The sequence below is a fragment of the Natator depressus genome, chromosome 7, assembly GCF_965152275.1.
Source record: "Natator depressus isolate rNatDep1 chromosome 7, rNatDep2.hap1, whole genome shotgun sequence".
Lineage (NCBI taxonomy): Eukaryota > Metazoa > Chordata > Testudines > Cheloniidae > Natator > Natator depressus.
In genome coordinates this window covers 29,210,619-29,231,199 of record NC_134240.1, presented here as the reverse complement: position 1 = coordinate 29,231,199, position 20,581 = coordinate 29,210,619, and the positions used below count along the sequence as shown (strand labels likewise).

The 20,581-nt window shown below is 44.6% G+C and overlaps 1 protein-coding gene across 9 annotated transcripts in view; it reads right to left on the bottom strand.

The window, feature by feature from the left end:
- Positions 1-6,745: 6,745 nt before the first annotated feature.
- The window catches only part of WNK2 (WNK lysine deficient protein kinase 2), a 172,952-nt gene continuing 159,116 nt past the window's right edge, over positions 6,746-20,581 (bottom strand). For 8 of the 9 annotated variants that reach the window (XM_074957799.1, XM_074957801.1, XM_074957802.1 and 5 more), the window contains one exon: positions 15,340-17,537. In XM_074957799.1, the coding sequence (XP_074813900.1) occupies positions 17,187-17,537 (351 nt within the window). In that variant the 3' untranslated portion in view covers positions 15,340-17,186. Of the gene's footprint in view, positions 6,977-15,339; positions 17,538-20,581 lie in introns of those variants that run through there. The other variant, XM_074957804.1, reaches the window with a different exon arrangement.

Here is a 20,581-nt window from a genome sequence, read left to right as displayed (position 1 = left end):
TACGAATCCAAAAAGGGTTTGAAGATGTTTTTTCTTGAAGTCAGCATATGCACCCCCTTCCTCAAATGCTTTGCTGAAGCAGGGCCTTGTGGCAGGAGGCTTGATTGTGGGTGTTAAGGTTCTAAAATAATATCTCCTCTTAACTGTCACCAAAACTAAATTTGCTGTCAAATGAAAGCATTGGTTCTTCCCAGTACCGTGTTCTACTGCCTCTCTGGAATTACAGAGTGACTGTCAGCAATGAAAAAAACACAAAATTCCAAAGAGATGGGCGGGAAAAGCCTTTTAAATAACAAAGCACCATTTTACAAGATGGTAAGTGTAGAACTTTCCTATAAGAGTTTGTGTCTGAAAGAGCCCTACGCATTCCCAGTTTTCCTTGTAGCCTCCATTGAAATCCAAGGGTCAGCCTTCCATTTGAGAGCTTCCTATGAAACACATCAGCAGTGGTATCTTTGCCTTCAATCAGTGATGGCTGCAATATTCTTGAGCCAGCTCATGTACCATGGGGATTGGAAACCAAGGCCAGGAAAGATTGGGATCTCCTGCAAAGCAGTGCAGTCAAGCATCAGCAACAAGCTACTTGGTGCTTTTACATATTAAACGGCTTCCCTCTAGATCACGGTATCAGGCCTTTAGGGGCTGATTTTCGTAAGTGCACATGCAAGCAGACAGCATGTTTGAGCTTCCTATTACCAGCTTGCATGTGCAAACACCTTCTGTGTGCAAATTAGACATGCAGTTATGAAAGCCAGGGCTGCTGAAGCTTTTGATTATATGATGAGTTGACAAAAGTAGGTCAGGTGGATAGATATACCGAGGAAACAATGCGTCCTTCCTTCATTATATCCCTAGATCCATCCCTCCGCTTCTTACATGCTTTGCAAGGTGCTACATGAAAGGCCCGAATCAGTGCCCTGGAAGCCAATAGAAGGCATTTTCCATGCAGCAAATTGACTAACTCTTGCCATAAAAATCACTAATACTCTCTGCAGCTTCTGTTACCTTTAGTGTAAATCTGATCATGACTGAAACAGCGACACACAGGAGACTCTGGCTGAAGCCGAAGCAACTCTTACCCATTATTCCTTCTCAGCAGTATTTAGGTATTTACTGTGAGTTCATCTCCCCTTGGTCACTACCCCTCTCCCTCCCGCCCCGTGGTGGAACCTGGGTGTGTTTTGAAAGTTTCCTCCTCCGAACAAATCCTATTGTCCTTGTGTCCCCACTTTTAAAGCCCACCTGTATGTAACATTCCAAATCTGCCCCTACAAGCCCTTGCCCAGAGGCACCTTGTTTTTGTTGCTAACAAGTGAGAAGTCTCTGTCTGACAGACAGCTGTCAGTTTTGCACCCACGCTGACTAGACGATTCTGGCTGTTCAAATGCTGGACCCAAAGCAGCATGGTATTCGAGAGGCGGCTACCCAAGGAAGCCACGGTTTAGGGTTAGGCATTCCAGACTGAGAGTGCATTGGAAAGGCAATATAGGCCAGAGACCTAGGGGTGGTTCTCCAGGCGCAGGAGATTGGAGAGCCTCTATGCAGCTCAGGGAAGGCAAGAGGGGAGCTGGCATCAGAACCCAACTCCTGAAGAGTCCCATAGTGCAATGGGCCGCAGAGAAGACCTGCTTTGGGTGTCAGTTTGACAAGTAGCTGCTGATGTTGCCATGTGGGTTTCAGGTGGTGAAAGGCGAATTGCTACAGCAAGGAAAGTCGCAGGTTTTGTCAGTGGGTGTCAAGGAGGCTGTTGCTTCCCTCTTCCACCAAGCCAAGGTGAAAGCTCCATTTGGCTCCTCAGGTGCAGTGTCAAACCCAGCTATACCTGTTCTACTCCTGGCCAGAGGATGTTGTGAAGGCCAAGACTATAACAGGTTTCGAAAAAGAACTAGATAAGTTCCTGGAGGATAGGTCCATCAATGGCTATGAGCCAGGACAGACAGGGATGGTGTCCCTAAACTCTGTTTGCCAGAAGCTGGGAATGGGAGACAGGGGATGGATCATTTGATGATCACCTGTTCTGTTCATCCCCTCTGGGGCGCCTGGTATTGGCCAGTCGGAAGACCGTATATGGACTAGATGGACCTTTGGTCTGACCCAGTGTGGCCATTCTGATATAGCCAAGCATGCCAGGCACTTGTTCTCCACTACCGCTAATTAATACTTGGCATGTGCATAGAACGGCTTATGAACAGATCTAAGTGCTTAACCCCCCCATTTTATGGAAGGGGGCACAGCAAGGATAAGTGATTTGCTCAGTGTCACGAGGCGAGCCAAAAGGTGTAGTTGGGAATAGAACCCAGGCCTCCTGTTGGCCACACCCAGTGCACCAACCACTACCCCTCACTGCCTCAGTGGGTGCTGAACTGTGACATGAGTGTAACAGGAGGCTAGTCATTCTCAATGCCACTTACGTATCACCTGGAAGAAAGTACCATTTGACTGCCCTTCCCCAGGCAGAGCCTAAGCCTTGTGTTTTAGTGCTGGGTTTGTAATCAAGGCGTCTCAGGGTTTCTCCTTTTTCCGTTTGCTTATGTAAACCCTGAAATGTCCACTCTTGTGTACACGGGTCTTGACTGCATTTGTGAGACTCAGGGAGTTTCACTCAGGACAGGAGAAAAGCATGAACGAGCAGTCTCATCCTAACACTGGGCTGCATCCAGTGAGACACATTGAGCCCTGGGAAACTACTACCAAGGCTGGCGGTAGCAAAACAGAACCCACACCTAACCGGGAACGTCTGGGAGTGGGGTGCTACATCCAATACCTATTTGTGTATATACCTCGTGAGTCTGGTGGGATATGAGGGGGCTTTTCCAAGAGCCCTGCTTTTGAAGCCAGTACCTGATGCAGAACATTTTAACAGTTAGAGTTGGAGCCCAGAGGCTGAGTAGCTGACGGGCGTCATTTCCTGGAGCCTAACTCGGGCAGCAGGAAGGGTTTCAGCTGGAACTCGAGCCCAGGTACGTCAGCTCCATGGCTAACGTAAGGGGGAACATTCAGCTTGCTCTGCGCAGGGTGGAGACACTGAGGACACCGGGTCCTTTAGGAAGGCACCACTCAGGAAACCGCTCGTTCTTTGCAGGGAATCCCACGCAGCAGATCAGATGGGATGAGCTCAGCTATTCGTCTCCATCTGGCACTTTTTAGAACATCTCATTTCCTACTGTAATAAAAGCAGCAAATGCGTGAGCCACACTGCAGAGCTCCCTGGTCTGAGCAGCACCTTGTACAGCAAACTAATGCCAGGAGGACTCTGCAGAAAAACCAGGGCTCCACCAGCATTCCCAGCCAGCCTGCTACAGGAGTGTTAAGGAACTGTTTGTAGGGAGCTCCTGCTCTCCCAATTGGCAGGGGCTCGTAGGCCAGGGGCTCCCCTTCAAGAATTCTGAGAAGCCCTGCTCAGCTCAGAGGGGCCAAGCAGGAGTGTGACGGACTAAAGAGGGTTAGACCACAGGGACGCTGCTGCACACCGCACACAGGGAGGAGGATAACCAAGGGCTCACAAGTGGTCATGCAGTGGGGAAGGCCCAGTCCCTGGAATGTCGCAGGAGCCAGGAGGCGGCGAAGCCATTGGGGAGAGCACCCATTAAAACTGTAAAGAATAAAAATACCCAGCCAGGTTACCATGCAGTGATGTGTTGCCATACTCACTGGAAAGCTGTCATGACGGGAAGAGCAGGTCTGTGAGATACATACTTGTCCCGTGTGGAGTGTGCCGGCTATTCCCACAGCTACTCCATGGAACTGCATAGGAAGGAGTTTCTTATTCACTGTGCTTGATGGAAGTGAAGAGAAAACCAGCTAGAGGCCAAAAATCAGAAGGGAGCCATAAGAATGTGTCTCAGACCCCCCTTTAGTCTTCAGCGAAACTCTTACAGAATTATTTACACCAATCACCCATGTGCAAGGGAGTCAAAGCGGATCTAACATGCAGACAAGCCAGCAGCAGGTAAGAATGTGTAATTTAGAAGCAGCCCCCACCATCTTATAGCTTCCTGGTGTGCGTCTCAGATGAGCTTTGATTCCCTTACACCTGGGCAGAATAGCGAAGTGTTAGGATCACACACCCAGTCCATTTTGGAGCTGTTTCAATTCCAGCATAGCCTACAACGTGGTTATTTGCGACCCGGCTTCTGTTGAGACTTTTATCCTATAGGACATGGAGGTGTTTGGCTTTAATGGTTTATTGTGCCAGGGTATCTAGTGCAGGCTGATTTAAATGAATGGCTTGTACCTTCCGTCTCCCCAGACTGTCCCCTATTCCACAGATTCTTTTCCCTCCCGCAGACGTAACGCCTTGCGGCTTGGATTTCAGGGACCTAACGGCTTGGAGAATGATGGCAGCAAAAGGTTTTATTGTTGAGAACTGAAGTTTGGAAAAGACAGGGCAGGCGACACCACTTACCCACACACCATGCCCAGATGCAGCCATGTGAGCGGAGATGACAACGAGTGCAAAGCATGTGGAAAATGGGACTGCATGCTTCCCTGGCGTGACACATGGCCAGAAAGGGGTTAAGCATCCTGCAGGATAAATTACCCAAATTCAATCTTTAGGGACATATTGGTAGGTGATGTTTGTGTTTTTATGCATGTACATACATATTGTTAGAGGTTAACAACGTAATCAAACCATTCTGGTCTATACTCTGTTCATCTCTCTTTGAATGTATAGCAAATCACCTGTGAATGGTGGAAAACAGGCAACTGCCTTATGCTAATCCCTGTAGCTAATTACTGGTGATGCTTAGGAAATAGGTCTACCTCAAAGTCTCCATGATTGCCTATTGTTCACCTAAGGACTCTGAGCTGTCAAAAGAAGGCCCGGAACTGTATAAAGATGTCTTGGGTCCTGAAACTTTCTATCTCAGATCTGCTTGATGCTTTATGCAGGGGTAGCTTAAGTCTTAAGACTGAGATCTCCAGTCCCATCTGGATCACCCTGAATATGAACATTGGACTATAACCTATGGCCTAATTCTGAAAGAACGCGTTGCAACTACAAAGCTCACCATCTCCACTATGAATCTGATCTGAGAACTGTACTCATGTCTGTATGTATATTGATCTTTTAACCAATACTTTCTCTCTTTTCTTTTTTAATAAATCTTAGTTTAGTTAATAAGGATTGGCTGTAAGTGTGTATTTGGGTCAGATCTGAAATATTCATTAACCTGAGAAGTAATATGTCTGATTCTTTGGGATTGGTAGAACTTTCTTATATGGTGAATAAGATTTTCAGTACTCCTCATCATATTTGACTTGGGTGTCTGGGTGGAGGCCTGAGGCTGGGTTGCTTTAAGGGAACTGTATTGTTGGCTTTTGGGTACCCAGTAAGATATTATAGAAGCCATTTTGTGCTGGTTTGGTAAATCTAAGTATTGGAATGTCCACCAGCTTTGGGGATTGTTTGCCCCATTCTTTGCCATTGACCCTAGTTGAGTAACTTCAGTGAGGCTCCCTGGGACCCCGGTCACACACGGTATCAGAGAAGGGGAGGCAAAAGGTCAGGGACTCTAGTTAGAATCCAGACAGGAAGCAAGTGCATAACAGCTGGAGCGTGGAAGAGTTTGGGGCTACCAGCACTCTTTAGCCTTCCCCAATGAGAGCACTAGAAAGTCACCCAATTGCCACACACTTCAGTGGCTATCTGCAGTCTCATGAGATAAGTGCTACAAACTCATTTCTACATCACCTCCACCCAGGGGACAGTCAGAAGCGGTCTTCAGTGACTCAAGAAAGAGAAATCACCCACCACATAATTTTAGCATGTCCTCTGTTGAAAGCACTTTTAAAGTATTTTACGAATTGCTCCAGTTAGTGGCTCTCTCTCGGAACATTTTTAAATTCAAAAGTAGAAGAGACCTGACACCTGTATTTACCTCTGTGAAGAAAATGCAGCTAGTCTATTCAAAAAAAGAAAAAAGCCAAGTAACAAGCTTATTCTCCAGCAAAGTTCACTGTCGATTTCTCTTACTGAATTTCACCAGTTTTAAAAAAAGAATAGTATCTTTATGAATTTCATTTTGTGACTTGGAGAAATATAAATGGAACTGGTTCTCATTCTAGTAGAATTGGAATAAATATGCCTATTTTTGTTTTTTGAAAACTAAATTAAATTAAATTATGATTCACTCTAGGAAGCAAAAATAATGTGAAAGTCAGGCCTCTGTGGGGGTGTGTCAGGCATTTGTTGCCCCCTGCTGGAGCCCTGACACCTTGGCCAACCCCACCCAAAGGTGTCCTTTTGGGGAAAAAGAGCAGTGAGTTTAGACCTCCAAGAGCTGCCTAGAGAGGCCAGCCAGTATCAGCTGTGGGCAGAACTCTGGGAGAATTGGTCTTCCAGCAGCTAGAAGAGCGGGGAGCAGACAGAGGCCAATCAGGGCCCACCAGGCAAGGTAAAAAGGGCTGGCGCGGCTTCCTTCAAGTCACTTGGACTAAGTGAGCTGTTCTGGGTGAAGCAGGAACGGGAAGGCAACCAAAAAGCCCAGCCTGGTCGGGGCCTAGCTCTGAGTGCACCTTTCTGACTGAGTCAGCGAAAGGCTGTCTGTTTACATTGTGGAATGCAAAGCCCAGGTGGCCTTGAGCTGAATACCAATCTGAGTGCTGTAACATGATAAAGAGCTTGCTTGTGAGATGCTCGGCTGGTGCAGGTGAAGCCGGGGCCTCACCCCTTCTCCTCTGCAGGTTGCTCCTAAGAGCCCAGATCTGAAGTCACAAGAGAAGGGAACAAAATCCTTTTCCCCCAAAATATTTTTCCTTTATTTTGCATAACATTTGTGTTTCCAGCTATAAATAGAAAAGCTTAGAAAGATGGTACAAAATTGTGCAGAGTGGACCAGAGCGGTACAGAACTTCTCACGTTACATCATTTCACATCCTCCTCTTTGTCCTCCTTAGCTGACGTAGGCCCTTGTGCTTGGCACTGCAGCTGAGCTGGTCCCGCATCAATCGGTGGCATTCTCATTGTCAGAATCTAAAAAACAAAACCGCCACAGCAGATTACAGACCCATCATGTACTGTAGGAACTAAATCTTCATTAGAAGGTGCCTGTCTGCTGTGGGCATTTTAGGTGCCTTATGGAAGCAGAAGTCAATCACCCAAGAGAAGAATGACAACGTCCATTGCAGCATGCTGAAAGCTCTCTCAAATGCCAGGATATTTTAAAGCTCCTGTATAGAGGGCCATTCAAGCACATCTAAGCCATTCAATTGGGACCCAAGGTTCAGGGTGCAACCTTTCCCCTAACTTCTATATCACAATGGCCAGGAGCGTTCCAGTCCCTCAGGAGGTGGTGATGGAGGAAACCAGAGAATGTGTCCAGAACTGGTGTCAGTGGATGGAAGGAGAACACTGGATGGCGATTTCTTATTGTACGAGGGAAGTGAGTGGGAATCTGGAACGTGCTAAAATGGTTGTTTGTTCTGAGTCCTGAGTTATCACCACAGAGATCTCGGTCAGCTCAAAGCAGCAGGAACAGCGTCGCACGTTACTGCAGCATGATTCGGAAATGGCGCTTTTGCATTGGTGGGGCTACCCATGAACAAGGGGCTTCCTTGTTCCATGCCAGGTTTGGCAGCATTGTCTGAATTGGCCCTAAAGAAAAAAGGCCAAGTCTATGGCCCTAAGAAGACCTGGACTGCAGAGAAGGGGATAAACCAGGCTGGGAGAACACCGGGTCTGAACAGCATCCTACAGGCCCTCCTACCTTCACCAGTGCAAGAGGGCGGGTAGGACACAATCAGTTTGGTAGGGCCCTGGCACCAAGTTCACGGAGCTTTAAAATGTCATCTTCAAAACAAACTCAAATCATGCACCTACAGGCGAGCACAGAGCAACACACAAGCAGAGACACCTTTCTCTACTCCCTCTTTGTGGTTCCACATATTCTGAGTTAGCTAGAGTCACAGATCAGCCCTTTTTGGTAGCCTGCAGCGAAGTGCACTGAAGTCCTCCCGTCTATATCACAGAGACATGCACAGGGGTTATCAGAGCTGCAAGCACGTTTGGTTTATACAAGGCACAAAGTCTGCTGGGCTCTTTCAGTATAAAATAAGACTGATCGCTCTCTCTAAGACTGTAGGCTCTTCAGAGCAAAGGAAAGACAAAAGGATAAGGGGGAAGGGTGTACTGTACAAGCAGAATGATTCTGTTGATGTTTGGTATGGGTCTCGGTTCCCATGGTGTTTTATATTAAATCCACTCTCTCCTTTCTCCCACCCATCACTTTAGCTGCTCTGACCTGCCTGGACATGTGTCACTAACCCACTTTGAAAGGTAGTAAAAGCTGCCTTGACTGAGACTGACAGTCATTCTTCCATCTGCTTCTGATCAAAGTCAAATTCTGCCTGGACTTGGATTCACCACAGTACCTGAACAACTTCCCATTAACAGTTATTAATGCCACTTTTCATCCACAGAGCTCCAAGTGCTTTAACAAAAGGTGGGTGAGCATTATGTCCATTTCACACACGGGAAACTGAGGCACTGGGAGGTTATGGGACTGGCTCAAAATCACATAATGAATCAGTTGCAAAGTCAAAAACAGAATCCAGACTTCTGCTCAAACCACTAGCTGAAGCCTATCCCACATTTCTAAGGACACTTCTAAATTCGGAAGCCAGCCGGAAGTCCCTACAGGACAGAGACTGAGACCTCAACATCTGACTACATCCTTATTAACTGCATAAAGGAGTACAGGTAATCCAGTAACCCAAACCTTGTGCTGGGTGGGAAAAGGAAACAAAATGATTTTATTTCCCACAATATCCAGTTGCCGCTGACAGCCTGGATGGAGAAGGAAGAAAACACTGAAAAGGGATCTTAGACGGGTTCTTGAAGAAGCTATCAGCCCTGCAAAATAGAAGACGAAATCCTGATAAATGACTTTTCACAATATGTTTGTCCCGCTCAATATACATTGCTCTTCACCAGCATGTGCACTTCCTGTTTGGTTAGCCCACTGCATAGTGGCCTTTTCCCCATTTCCTACACATCTCTTTGGCTGGCAGGCTAGGTTAGACCAGCATTCTGTTACAGCAGAGGGCCCCAAATTGTGGGGCATGCTACCCAAAGGGGGTGTGGAGGAATGTTTCGGGGGGGAGAGGGGGCGGCGCGTGGCTGGGGCCCGGACCAGCCCCCATGTTGATGCTGGAGGGGAGGGGAAGGGAGTGCCACCCATCTCTGCTCCTGGCCTCGACTGCTGGCCCCATGCCTGAGGCCCAGGTTGCCAGCCTTAGCTCACAGCCAGGGCTCCATTCTCAGCCCCGTCCCTGCCCCCAGCTGCGGCCCCAGCATTGGCCCCCTTACTCCAGTCCACGTCCCCCCACCCCTCCCAAGCCACGGCCCCCACTCTGGGCCCTGGGGGGGATGGGGCAGACAGGAGTAAGGGTGGTGTGACCCTGAAAAGTTTGGGGAACACTGTGTTACAGTCTCTAACTGACGACACGGAGATTTATCAATGTGTTGCAATTGGGTACATTAAAAATCCAGAGTCTGATTTTCCACTGCCATGCAGAGTGTATGGTGAATGAGCAAGAGAGAACAGGCCCACTGGGTTTATATGCATGGAAAAACTTTAGTGAGAATTGCATTTTACCTTATCTGCCCCAGATCATTCTTTAGCAGAAAACACTATGCAAGTAACTCAGTAAATATAAAAAGAAAAGGAGGACTTGTGGCACCTTAGAGACTAACCAATTTATTTGAGCATAAGCTTTCGTGAGCTACAGCATCCGATGAAGTGAGCTGTAGCTCACGAAAGCTCATGCTCAAATAAATTTGTTAGTCTCTAAGGCGCCCCAAGTCCTCCTTTTCTTTTTGCGAATACAGACTAACACAGCTGCTACTCTGAACCCTTCAGTAAATACAGACTGTTTCCCCATTTTTGTACTTGGACAAAGACTTGAATGGTATTTTCTACTAAAGAACGATTTGCAGCACATATATTTATTGAGCCTTTAAGGTTGAAATGTCTCCCAAGCTGAGCCCCACTACAGGGCGTTCTGAGAAACTAGGGCAGAACCACCAAAGCCCAGTACCGTGCTGCTAAAGGCACACTCCCTTACGTTGTAAGTTTCTTCATGTCTATCAACAATCTCAGGGAAAGATGTGGATGCAGGAGCTATTGTGGCAACTCAGTACTGCAGGTCTGATCCAGGGGCTGGAGGTAAGACCTAAATGCTGCACAGCGGATTGCAGTGCATAATTCTTCTCAAAGGGTGGAGGATCTACTCTGGAGATTTCTTATCCCCAAGAGATCAGCGGGGCCGTCTCTAACATGGGACTATTCTAGCATGTTGAATATACACTGGTGAATCCGTCTGCCAGCAAAGTAAACGAATCCAAGCTCCTCTCACCCCTCCACAAGCGTTGAAATCACCAAGAAGAATTCACAGGGGCTTCACGGTTACAGCCGAACACTGCTGGAAGCTTCCCTGACATGCCCAGTGTTAGGGTATTTATCAAGAAAAGCCTGAAGACTGACTATGCTTTGCACATAGAAGATCCAAATGCTTCAAATGCTCAGGCCTCCAGATTCCAAGTCTGGACGTCATTCTAGGAGAAAAATTCTACATTCAAGACCGGATCTCAAAGAGGATCGTCACTGCAACCCCGCTACATTACAACTGGCACTCTGAAAAAAGAAAGAGGGACCAGGAAGTTCAAAAAATGAGGCCAAGTTATTATCCAGCCAGGTTTCTAATGCTGTACATGCTAGATCAGACAGACTATCCAAAATCAAATCCCAGATCCATTATTTACAATGGATTTATTTGCCAACAGCACCTTGAATAGTTTTATAGCACATCCAAATCCCTTTTAGCACCAAGTTCTTTGATTACTGACACCAACCTCTTTGGGTTTATCAGGGCTAGCACTTCTTTCTCCTAACTTCAGTGAGGAGAGAATGAACAAGGATCAGGGTCTAGAACTTGATCTCCTGGAACAGAAGAGGAGTTATTTATCGGCCTCTGCACATGAAGCTGTTGACACAACAAAGCCGATCAAAAAGTAGCCAATGAGATAATTGCTCACACCAGGCCTCATCTACACAGCCTCAAAAATTTCACATCTAAGCTCATCAGGAGTTAGACTCAAGAATCTAGGCTAGAAAGTCATTTTAGCTGCCTCAGACCCATTCAGGAGCAACACCACAGAAGCCCCAGAATGGCCATGGCCCTTGTCGCTCTCGAGAGAGCTGTACCACCTTGGCTTCATAATTGCAGGCCAGAGTCCAGGTTAAAAAAAAAAGTATAAAAAAAATCTAAGATTAGAAATAAAAGACTCAATAAATAATAAAGAACATACTAGACCCAAACACTCCCAGCACCATCTTGTTTGTTCCTTTGTCAGCTCCCCAATCACACAACAAGATCTGCATCCCCTACTGACAATGAAAACATTTGTGTGTACACACAACTGCCTCCTATGCAGAGAGACTTACTACACAATTCATCACACACAAACTACTCCAACACCCAGCATCTTCTACCAATGGTGCTATAAGTCTAGGGTTGAAAAGGGAAGAAGGATGCAGGAAACCTTACAAGTTATTATTTAGGTCTCAGCTGTGAACTATTTAGTTTGTGACCCCTACCTCATGGCCAATCGCTTCAATAAGAAATACCCAACTGACCTCAGCGGGAGGGCATGATTCAGGAACTCTGCAGGTTTTTGCCATATATATTAGTGTACAAATGGCACCTGAACCCTGCTGGACTAGACCTGGAACCTCTGCTTATTTTGAGAAAGAAAAATCACATTGGACTCAAAGCTTTGAAAAACTGGGAAATCCAATTAGAACTTTTCATGGGTGACTTGCAAAGATGCTGGAAGGATGGTCACTATTCTATTCAAACACCACCTATGTACACACACTATTCGGGAGTTTCAGTCCAAGTCTGTGGGGTTGGTTTTGTAGGTTCAATACATCCCATTGTTTTCTCCAGTGAGAATAACACAGGAGAATCTTTACCTTGCCGACATCAGGAAATTTACGTCTCCAGCAATTCCACAAATCTGACCCCACGGGTCTCATGCTTGGCACCCAGAAAATGAGGAACACAGTTACCACCTATGAAGTTTGGTTTAAGTGACCTGCCCAGCATCACATAGGATCTTAGTGGCAGAGGCAGAATCCAGTTATCCAAAAGACCATCCGTTCTCTTCCTGCAATCCCCTGCCTTGTTCACTACACTACTAACAACCTCTAACCTCACTCCTTTTCCTGTTTTCTCTTTCATTGTCCCCAGTACTCAGCTGTGGCCTGGGCTTAGTGGTTCCTCCCCCTTCGTTGAGGGGTAGACCTTTAGTCTTGGGCAGGCCTAGCCCCGCCTGTCCCAGTCCTGCAAATAGTACACAGCTAGCTTTTGCTATCAATGAAGCAGGGATCCTACAGACGACAGCCTGATTCACTACACAAACCTGGCTCATTCTTAGAGCAGGTCCATCAAGTGCCCTAAATGAGACAGGTGTCTTGTGGACCAAAATAGGATGTGACCCTGTAATGAAAGCCTGTCATAATGAAAACACACAAGGGAACTGAGTTAAAGTTGCACAGCCAACTTAATTATGGCATTTGCTAACTGCTGAGTGCTTGACTTTGCTACTTTTACGCTTTTAACTTTTTAAACATGTTATCTCCTAAGCTTCTAGAAGCTTAAACATTAAAAAAACCTTCCATCACAGGGATCCATGCTGGCCCTTCACATGGGACCTCAGCAGGGTTGGGCTCTTTAATTCCATGGCACATTCTCTACCATAGGAACTAACAGAGTAACTGGTCGCAGTAGAAGGCTATTATCTTCTATGTTGTCCTGGCATGACAGGGGGATAAAGGACACACTATGCCAGTGAGGTTCAAGGATACTTGCTAGACAGCAGAGGAATGGTGAGCATAGGGATAATGGGTTCCCTCCCAGGGTCTGTAAGGGAGTGGTCTCTTAGTGGGCAAAGATACTTCTGCTTCTAACCCCACCTTTCCAGTTCATGACCCAGTCACCTGCCCTACTCGTATCTCCTCCAGCTGCTGCCCCAGGTCTCCCAATGGTTCCTGCTTCCCTCACTCATATACTCCCCGATCCCAGCCTCCCCCCTCCCCCAATATCTTCTGTCCTCTCTGCTCCTGCCCTGCACTCCCAGCTCCTATCCCCTCTCCCTTGCTTCTCACCCCTTTGCATTTGGGTCATTCGGCTTCCTCCTCCTCCTTGCTGCCTGGGCACCGGCAGCAGGAGCACAGAGAGCATGGAAGAATGTCTCCCTGCTCTTAGTCATGGTGCCTGGCACCCCCATTGCAGGAAAAGCCTGCTCAGCCCCTGCAGCCCTGGATGGAGCATGCTCAGTCACTCTGTGGGGATGACAGATGCAGAGTCTGGTCTTGAAGGAGGAGCTGTGCAAGGATGGAGCATGCTCAATGCAGATGCAATCTTCCAAGAATTTAGTTGCCAAACTCCAACAAAGCTCTATGGTGCATGTGCAAGCAGATTTTTCAGACGTTTATAATTTGGCCAGATTTGGGAATATTTTCATGGGAATGACAAATGGCACATTCCTGACACCAAGGGCAAGCACCCTGCAAAATGTAGGGTCTCTGCTCCAAATGATAGAGACACTAGAGTTTCTCAACAGAAGTGTTGAAAGATTCCCCACTCCACCACCCTCCTCCTCTGGAATGGCTGAGCTGCTTTATCCGAAACTTTTTAAAAAAGTTCAGTCGTAGGCACACACCCAGTATGGAAAATTTCATCCTGATCAGTTTAAGTTTGGCAAAATTATAAGCAACTGAAACCAGGGGTTTATAATGGAAAATGTCAGATAACCTTAACTATAGGCGGCACAGGTAATGACACTCACACTCAGTTTCCTTTTCAAAGACCTAATATAAACACATGCAGCTAGCTAGAAACATTTGAGATAATACAGACATATTCTCTTGATTTCCCCCACTGCACTGAACTGGTGAGAGAGCATTAAGCTAACAGAGACAAAGAATGATTTTTGAGCAGCTACAAGTTGCATGTATAGAGAGCATATCCAATGGTTGGTACCCACAGAGGAGTCTTTTGAAGTCCTTATAGCCTCTAAAAGCTGGGCACATGCCAGATTTGGATCCCCTTGTTGACAATGAATAGTACCTGGCTTGACGAGCATTATCGTTTATTTCATTGGAATGACTCAGAGCAAGAGACTACTCGGCATGAGGAAAGACAGCAGAATTTAGCCCAAAGTTAGTAGCATGAAGGATCTCAACCATGGTGACTTATCTGGAGATCAAAATAAAGGATATTTTAATGAAACTTTCAACTTCTATCTCCACTACTCTGCATCCCTCTCACTAGTTAAGAACGGTCGCTCAGAAATGTACATCACAAAGGACTTTCAAAGCACCATTGTAAAGAGTACATTCAGGAAAAAAATACTGCTGTGTATGCCTCACACTCAAAATTCACTTCTTTTTTCAAAATTCAACACTATTTATAAGCACAGTATTACTGACGCTTCTTGGACACACAATAGATGACTGTATACATATATTAATGCAGCAACTACTCACTCTCTCTTGTGGGTTGTGGGTCTGGAACGAAGAGACTGGGGGTAGCCAGAGAACTCCAATCCATATTTTAAAACTAAGAAAAACTGAACTCAGGAGAGTCTCGGACCTAATGTCTGCCCAGCTCACGTACACAGGGCAGCTGAAAAATTGAAACAGATGCACCAAACATCTGGTCTACAGTTACTCTCCTCCTCTCATCTCTGCAATGCAGTCTGTCTGAGTGAGAGAGTCTTGTAAGAGTGTGCATGGTGCACACAGTTAATACTTCAGGGCTGATTTTCATCGGTATATTGTCACATTTACATGATCAGAGGTTGAGTTACAAGGGGAGCCTTGGTATTTCATCGGGGGAGATTCACTCAAATTCAAGTGTCTCTTCCCACCATCTGCCTAGCTCTGGTAGCCTAATGGCCCTGTGCAGTGCTGCAGTTCACTTAAGACAACCAATTGGAACATCCAGTTGGGTTTACTTCCCAGTCTATGTGCACCAGAAAAATTGAGGCAAGAAATGGCTAACAACATGACTGAAGAGGTGTGTGCTGTGCAGACTCTTTCAGCAGAGTCTCAACTTCCACTGCCTGGGACAGTGGCAGTTACAGGCAGCAGCCAAGACCTGGCAAAGGCAGCATTTGCACCTTAAAAGCAAGGAAAGGAACCGATGGCCTGGGTAGGGAGGTGGAGGACAGCTGTCTAGTGCAGTTAGAGAACAATCTGTTTCAAAGTTTTAGGAAAACACTAAGTTTGTCACACAGTTTTCAAGCACAAAATGTTTATTTTTCTTCTTTTTAATATATACAATCTCTTGGGGATTTTAGTGCCACTGACTTTGTCAGTATACAAGGGGTGGACTATACATCAGGCAATAGCAACAAACTGTAAGATCCAGTGCAAGCTGAAGGAGAAATGATGTGAGAGCATATTTTCCATGTTTGCTCAGGAAGCATACAGACATGAATCTAAAGAAATTAATTAATTAAAGATACATGTTACAGAGAACAGAAATCTCTTACTACAGTAAGTATTTTGCCCAGGCAGAAGACTCTGCATCATGGTCTACAAAATTCAATTCTAACTGAATCGATGGAATAATATATTTAAAGGGTACAAACAAAATAATGTAGACAGTTATAATGCTCGAAGTACAACAGAACTATACAATTCACAGCTTGGCAGCACAAGACATCCCCACCCTTCAGCAGGTAATATAAAATGTCATTGCAGTAAAGAAATCTAGAGCAGTGTGCCTTCAAATCTGACCATGTAATGTTTTGTTACCAGTGCCAATAATGATTTCCCTTAGTGTGTTCTATTAAAATGAAACTTAGCATCAGTACATCAGTTTTAGTGGTTACCTTGTGCCTTTTGACTGAGAGGTGAAGATGCAGATTCTATGCACAGTAAAATGGACAAAAAGCATCTGTCAAACAGAAGAGAGGTGTCTTTGCTACCTACAATGCAAACTTAATTAAAACTGAAAAAAAAAAATTCAAACAAACCGTGTTCAAAACACCAAACCAAAGGATTCACTGTTCACATAAGAAAAAAGAAAAATAAGAGCTTCACATTTAATTCCATTTCAGTGCAAGTACTGTTAGCACTTCAGTGACAAAAAATATTGTTCTTAACCAACACTGCTGACAGAATTGAAGGGAGAGTACACGCAAGTACTATACTTACATACTTCTTATAGCAATCTGGAGATGGGTTGTCCTATAATCAAGATTTCAGTTAGATTGTTCATCGATGAAACATGCACGGATTTGTAATTTAACTGAATTAAACAAAGCCCGTTGGGGGAAATAAAATGTAATCAATTTGCTGCTGAACTAAAAGAAAGCAGCATTTGCCTGCCTGCTCCCTGTAACAAAAGTAAGTTGTCATCTGCAACAAATATACCAACAACTGCATAACAGAAGGAAATGCACTGCCCAAAGCGATTCCCTATACTTATGTACAACGTTCTTTCATCGTTCTTGTAAATGCTTCTATTTTAAAATGCATATATTTCACTACTCATTGTACAAATGCAAATGGATTTAGATCAGTGTCTCAGTCAAACCAATCTCGCCTTGCAAACTTCTGAAAAGCCTTAAAACATTTAAATTCAACCCACTAATTAAAATAAAAGCATTTACAGTAGAAAATGGAACTAATCAAGAGCTTCAGTTGTAAACCTTCAGTATTTTCGCAAATAAAAAAAATAAAAATTTAAACTCACAAGCAGATTGTAAATAAAATACACCTTTCAAATATTTTTACATCTCTTTCCAGCTGGGACTGAAAAGCTTAAATTCAAGGCACTGTACTCCTGCAAGGGTTAATACAATTTTGTAACCTTCAATTCAAGTATATTAACTTTAAAGATTGCAAGTGTAGGACACGGGAACACAAGAGAATAAAGTGTCTTTAGCAATGACATTTAAGCAGATATTGCCATAACAAACAAACTATCTTTCGTGAAAACATTTCACAGTGATTGCTTGATGCACTGTATGGCTGTGTGTGCTCTTAGGCCTGAACTGGGTGCCAGCAGTAGAACCATACCTCTCCAAACACATATGGCATCTATAGGCTCAAAACACTCAGCATTCCAATTTTGAAATCATCATCATCTATCAAAAGGCAAGACAGCTATGTTATTTTCATGTTAGGGCCAGGTGGATTGACAGCGGGCTGCTGCAGTGACACTGGAAACATCTGCAAGCCAGTTTTGCCAAGAGCTGCAAACTGTGCAATACTCTGAGCTCCTACAATCCCAGGTTGTGCTGTTGTGCCCGACCACTGTACTCCATAAACTGGCGTAGGGAAAACTCCTCCATATTGACAAAGAGGCATCACATAAGGTGTTACTGTGCCAGAAAGGGTAGCACCTGGCATAGGCACTGGCATGGCTGGCGAAACTCCAGGAGCTAATGCGGCTGACATAGGATAAGACACTGGAACAATGCACTTTTTCCCCACTCCTGTTCTTACTGAATTAACCTATAGAAAGACAAATAAAAAAGCAAAGCTATTAAGCTGATCTTCTCCTCACTGACCAATGAAGCGTTTTATTTTCTGAACTATAAAAGCCGTGGAGAATTGGTCATTTTCAGCTCAGCGGTGGCAAGTGATTCAGCTCTTATGTTAGTCTCATTCCCTCAAGTAGCAAAGGCTTTGAATGACAGGGTGCATACCACCACACTCCACTGACCCTTTCTAACGGAAAGCCCCTCTGTGCGAGACAAAAATGGGAAAGGAATGCAAAGAATAACTTTGCACCAAGTTCCTTGGCCTCTCCACTATTAGACTCTTCCAGAAGCCTCTGAAATAATAAACTTTGCTCTCTCTCAGCCCATGCAAGAATCAAGTGGGTTCTAGTCACCCTCCAACTCTAGGGACAGGGTCAGTTTGGGAAATTAAAAATAAATTTTGATGTGGGAAAAAACGCAGATGCCTGTATACATAATAGCTGTGTCAACTATCTAACCTAAAAGGGGCAGGCAGGCCAGGGTATGCCACTAAACCAGGGGGAGAACTCAACACAGAAAGCCACAAAAGCAATTTTTTGTAAAAGGTGATCTGTAAGATTCCCCCAACTCCAGCTGGCACTTATGCCTGCCCGAGAAAAACAAAACCGCAGCCTAATCTCATGTTAAACTTCCTCAGTTTTTTAAAATCCCAGCACAATTTTTCAAAGGAGGGGGGTTTAGCCCTCAGTAGTTCACCCTCATTGCTCACTGAAACAACGGTATTTGGAGTTTGCATGGTGGGGTGACAGAAAGGGCTCTCTTTTCTCGGAATTATAAGGTTAACAATAGAGCAAATACCACAGTAACGATTATGGTGCAAGACAATCTGGTCTCCCTGTGGACTGGGTTAGTTTTTAATTTCATACAACTTCCTGCAGTGTTTGCACCAAATCAGCACCTATTCCTGAAACAGAAGATACCGGTGTTTCTTTTAATTTGGAAATCTCAATATGGAACAGGTCAAATGGCAAAGATTGGCTCAAGTGGGGAATTTTTAAGGACAAAAAGCAAGTATGAATAAGACATAAGGGTGTGTGTGGTGGTGGTGGGTTAGTTTTTTATATTTTATTTTAAAAGTATCAGTAATGTCACCAAGTGACTTTTTGCTTTTGGGGTTGCAACATCTAGTTGCAAAACAAAACTCTGATTTGTAACTAGTGCAGAAATAGTTAATGGTTTTTTGTTTACTTAACTTTATCACAAGTGAAATTTGAGTCTGTTATCAATATATTAAAATATACGTGACACCTGAATGGTAGGTTTTAAAATCAGTGATGCAGCAAAATCCCCCACTAAAAATAATGGCATGAACCAGGGTTCTTTTAACTTTTTTGATTCTTTTATATTGTTAATTTTGTCAAAACTATTGGTTTATTTTATAGCAGTCAGAATATAGCCAATTGAAAAGCAACAACATGAACTGAGGACATATCTAGACGACAGGATGATTTTAAAAAAATGTTATTTAAGCCCATATTTTGAGAAAATGGTGTTTTCAAGCAAACTAGACTGTTCTAAGTAACTGACAACAGATTTACTTTGCACATGCTTCACTCCAATTTACAATTGATTATACTTCCCCAACAAGCAATAGACTATAACACATTACTGGAAGTCACTAAATGGTACTAATGCAGATGGTTTCACTACCTCTGTTTACCTGAATGTGTAAGAATCAGAACTTGGAGAAATGCTTATTGTCAGCTGTGTGATACAGCTCTTTTTAGATGCTGAGAAGTATGGTTCTACCTTGGTGTGTGTATGTTTCTTGCTCTCTCTCAACTACATCACTCTTGGGCACAGCTGCTTCTTATAGATTATACCCATAGAGGTGGACATAATATTATCCAGCTCTCAAAAAAATAAATCCCACACACGCAGGCTGTATCTTGTAAAGTTGTGACAGATTCACGTTAATGTTTCGAGGACTTCTCTACTGCTTAGTGCATCCTGCCAGAAAATGATCAAATGAACACTTTATTAATTATGGCTGCACTCCAGCTATTGCCTCTTTCTCCATGTATAGGAGGTTGACTGTCAAACTATTTTTCAGCAACCTTTTTGTGATTCTCCAGCTGTACCTCGAAAGACATCATCTTCATCAATAATCCTCAAATGTTTTCAGCAGATCATTAGCACTCTTGCCTCTCTCAGCATCTTCTGAGTGTGATGTCACAACCAGCACCCCTGCCAGGGTGTTCAGAACCGTGCCGTGGAGGGGAGCATGTGATTCTAATTTCAGTAAAGCCATGGACTGTCATTCTCTGTGCTCACTTAGTGCATGAAGTTCAAGGCAAAACCTGGCCAAATCTGAAATCCTTGTCCAAATACTGACCCCAACAGCTTGAATAGTTGTGTCGTGAGGAAAGATAGAGCTGTATTCAAGGTCGGCTGGGTATTTCATTAAATCTGTCTGAGGACAAGGCAGGTATTCCAACTGATGCACACGTGAGGAATCTTGCCAGGCTCAAGACATAGCAAGGCACTGCTGGGGCTTTATCAGGTAAGCCACCCAGCGAACTGTAAACAGACACCAACCGTTCCAAATAAGAGTTGGAGGACCCCATAACTTATCGTTTCAGTGTCAATTTCAGAGCTGGATTCGCAGCCGAGGTTGAATTATGTCACTATTTTCTCCCTCACCTCCTGAGATGGTCAACTCCATGCTGATAGAATGAGCCATTTTCAAATCACTAGATACTTGCTGGACCAGATGTCCTATTCTGTTGGCTAATGTATTGTCAGCAAAGCTGGCTACATCCATTAGCGCCAGTTACTCATTTGGAAGGAAGTTCTAAAGCAGGCTCGTTTTTACCATATCCTGATGACTCCTGGATACACATTGTTCATCAATGATCAGTGTGAGATGCTAAAACAGAAGGCACTGTGTAACTATAGGGAGTCTTTTTAATAGCAATAGCATTTCCTGATACCAGCATCTGCAACACACCTTGAAATACTTCTGGTTGGCGTGGATCATATATTTTATACTAAAGTTGTCTTGGGAGGTGTAGG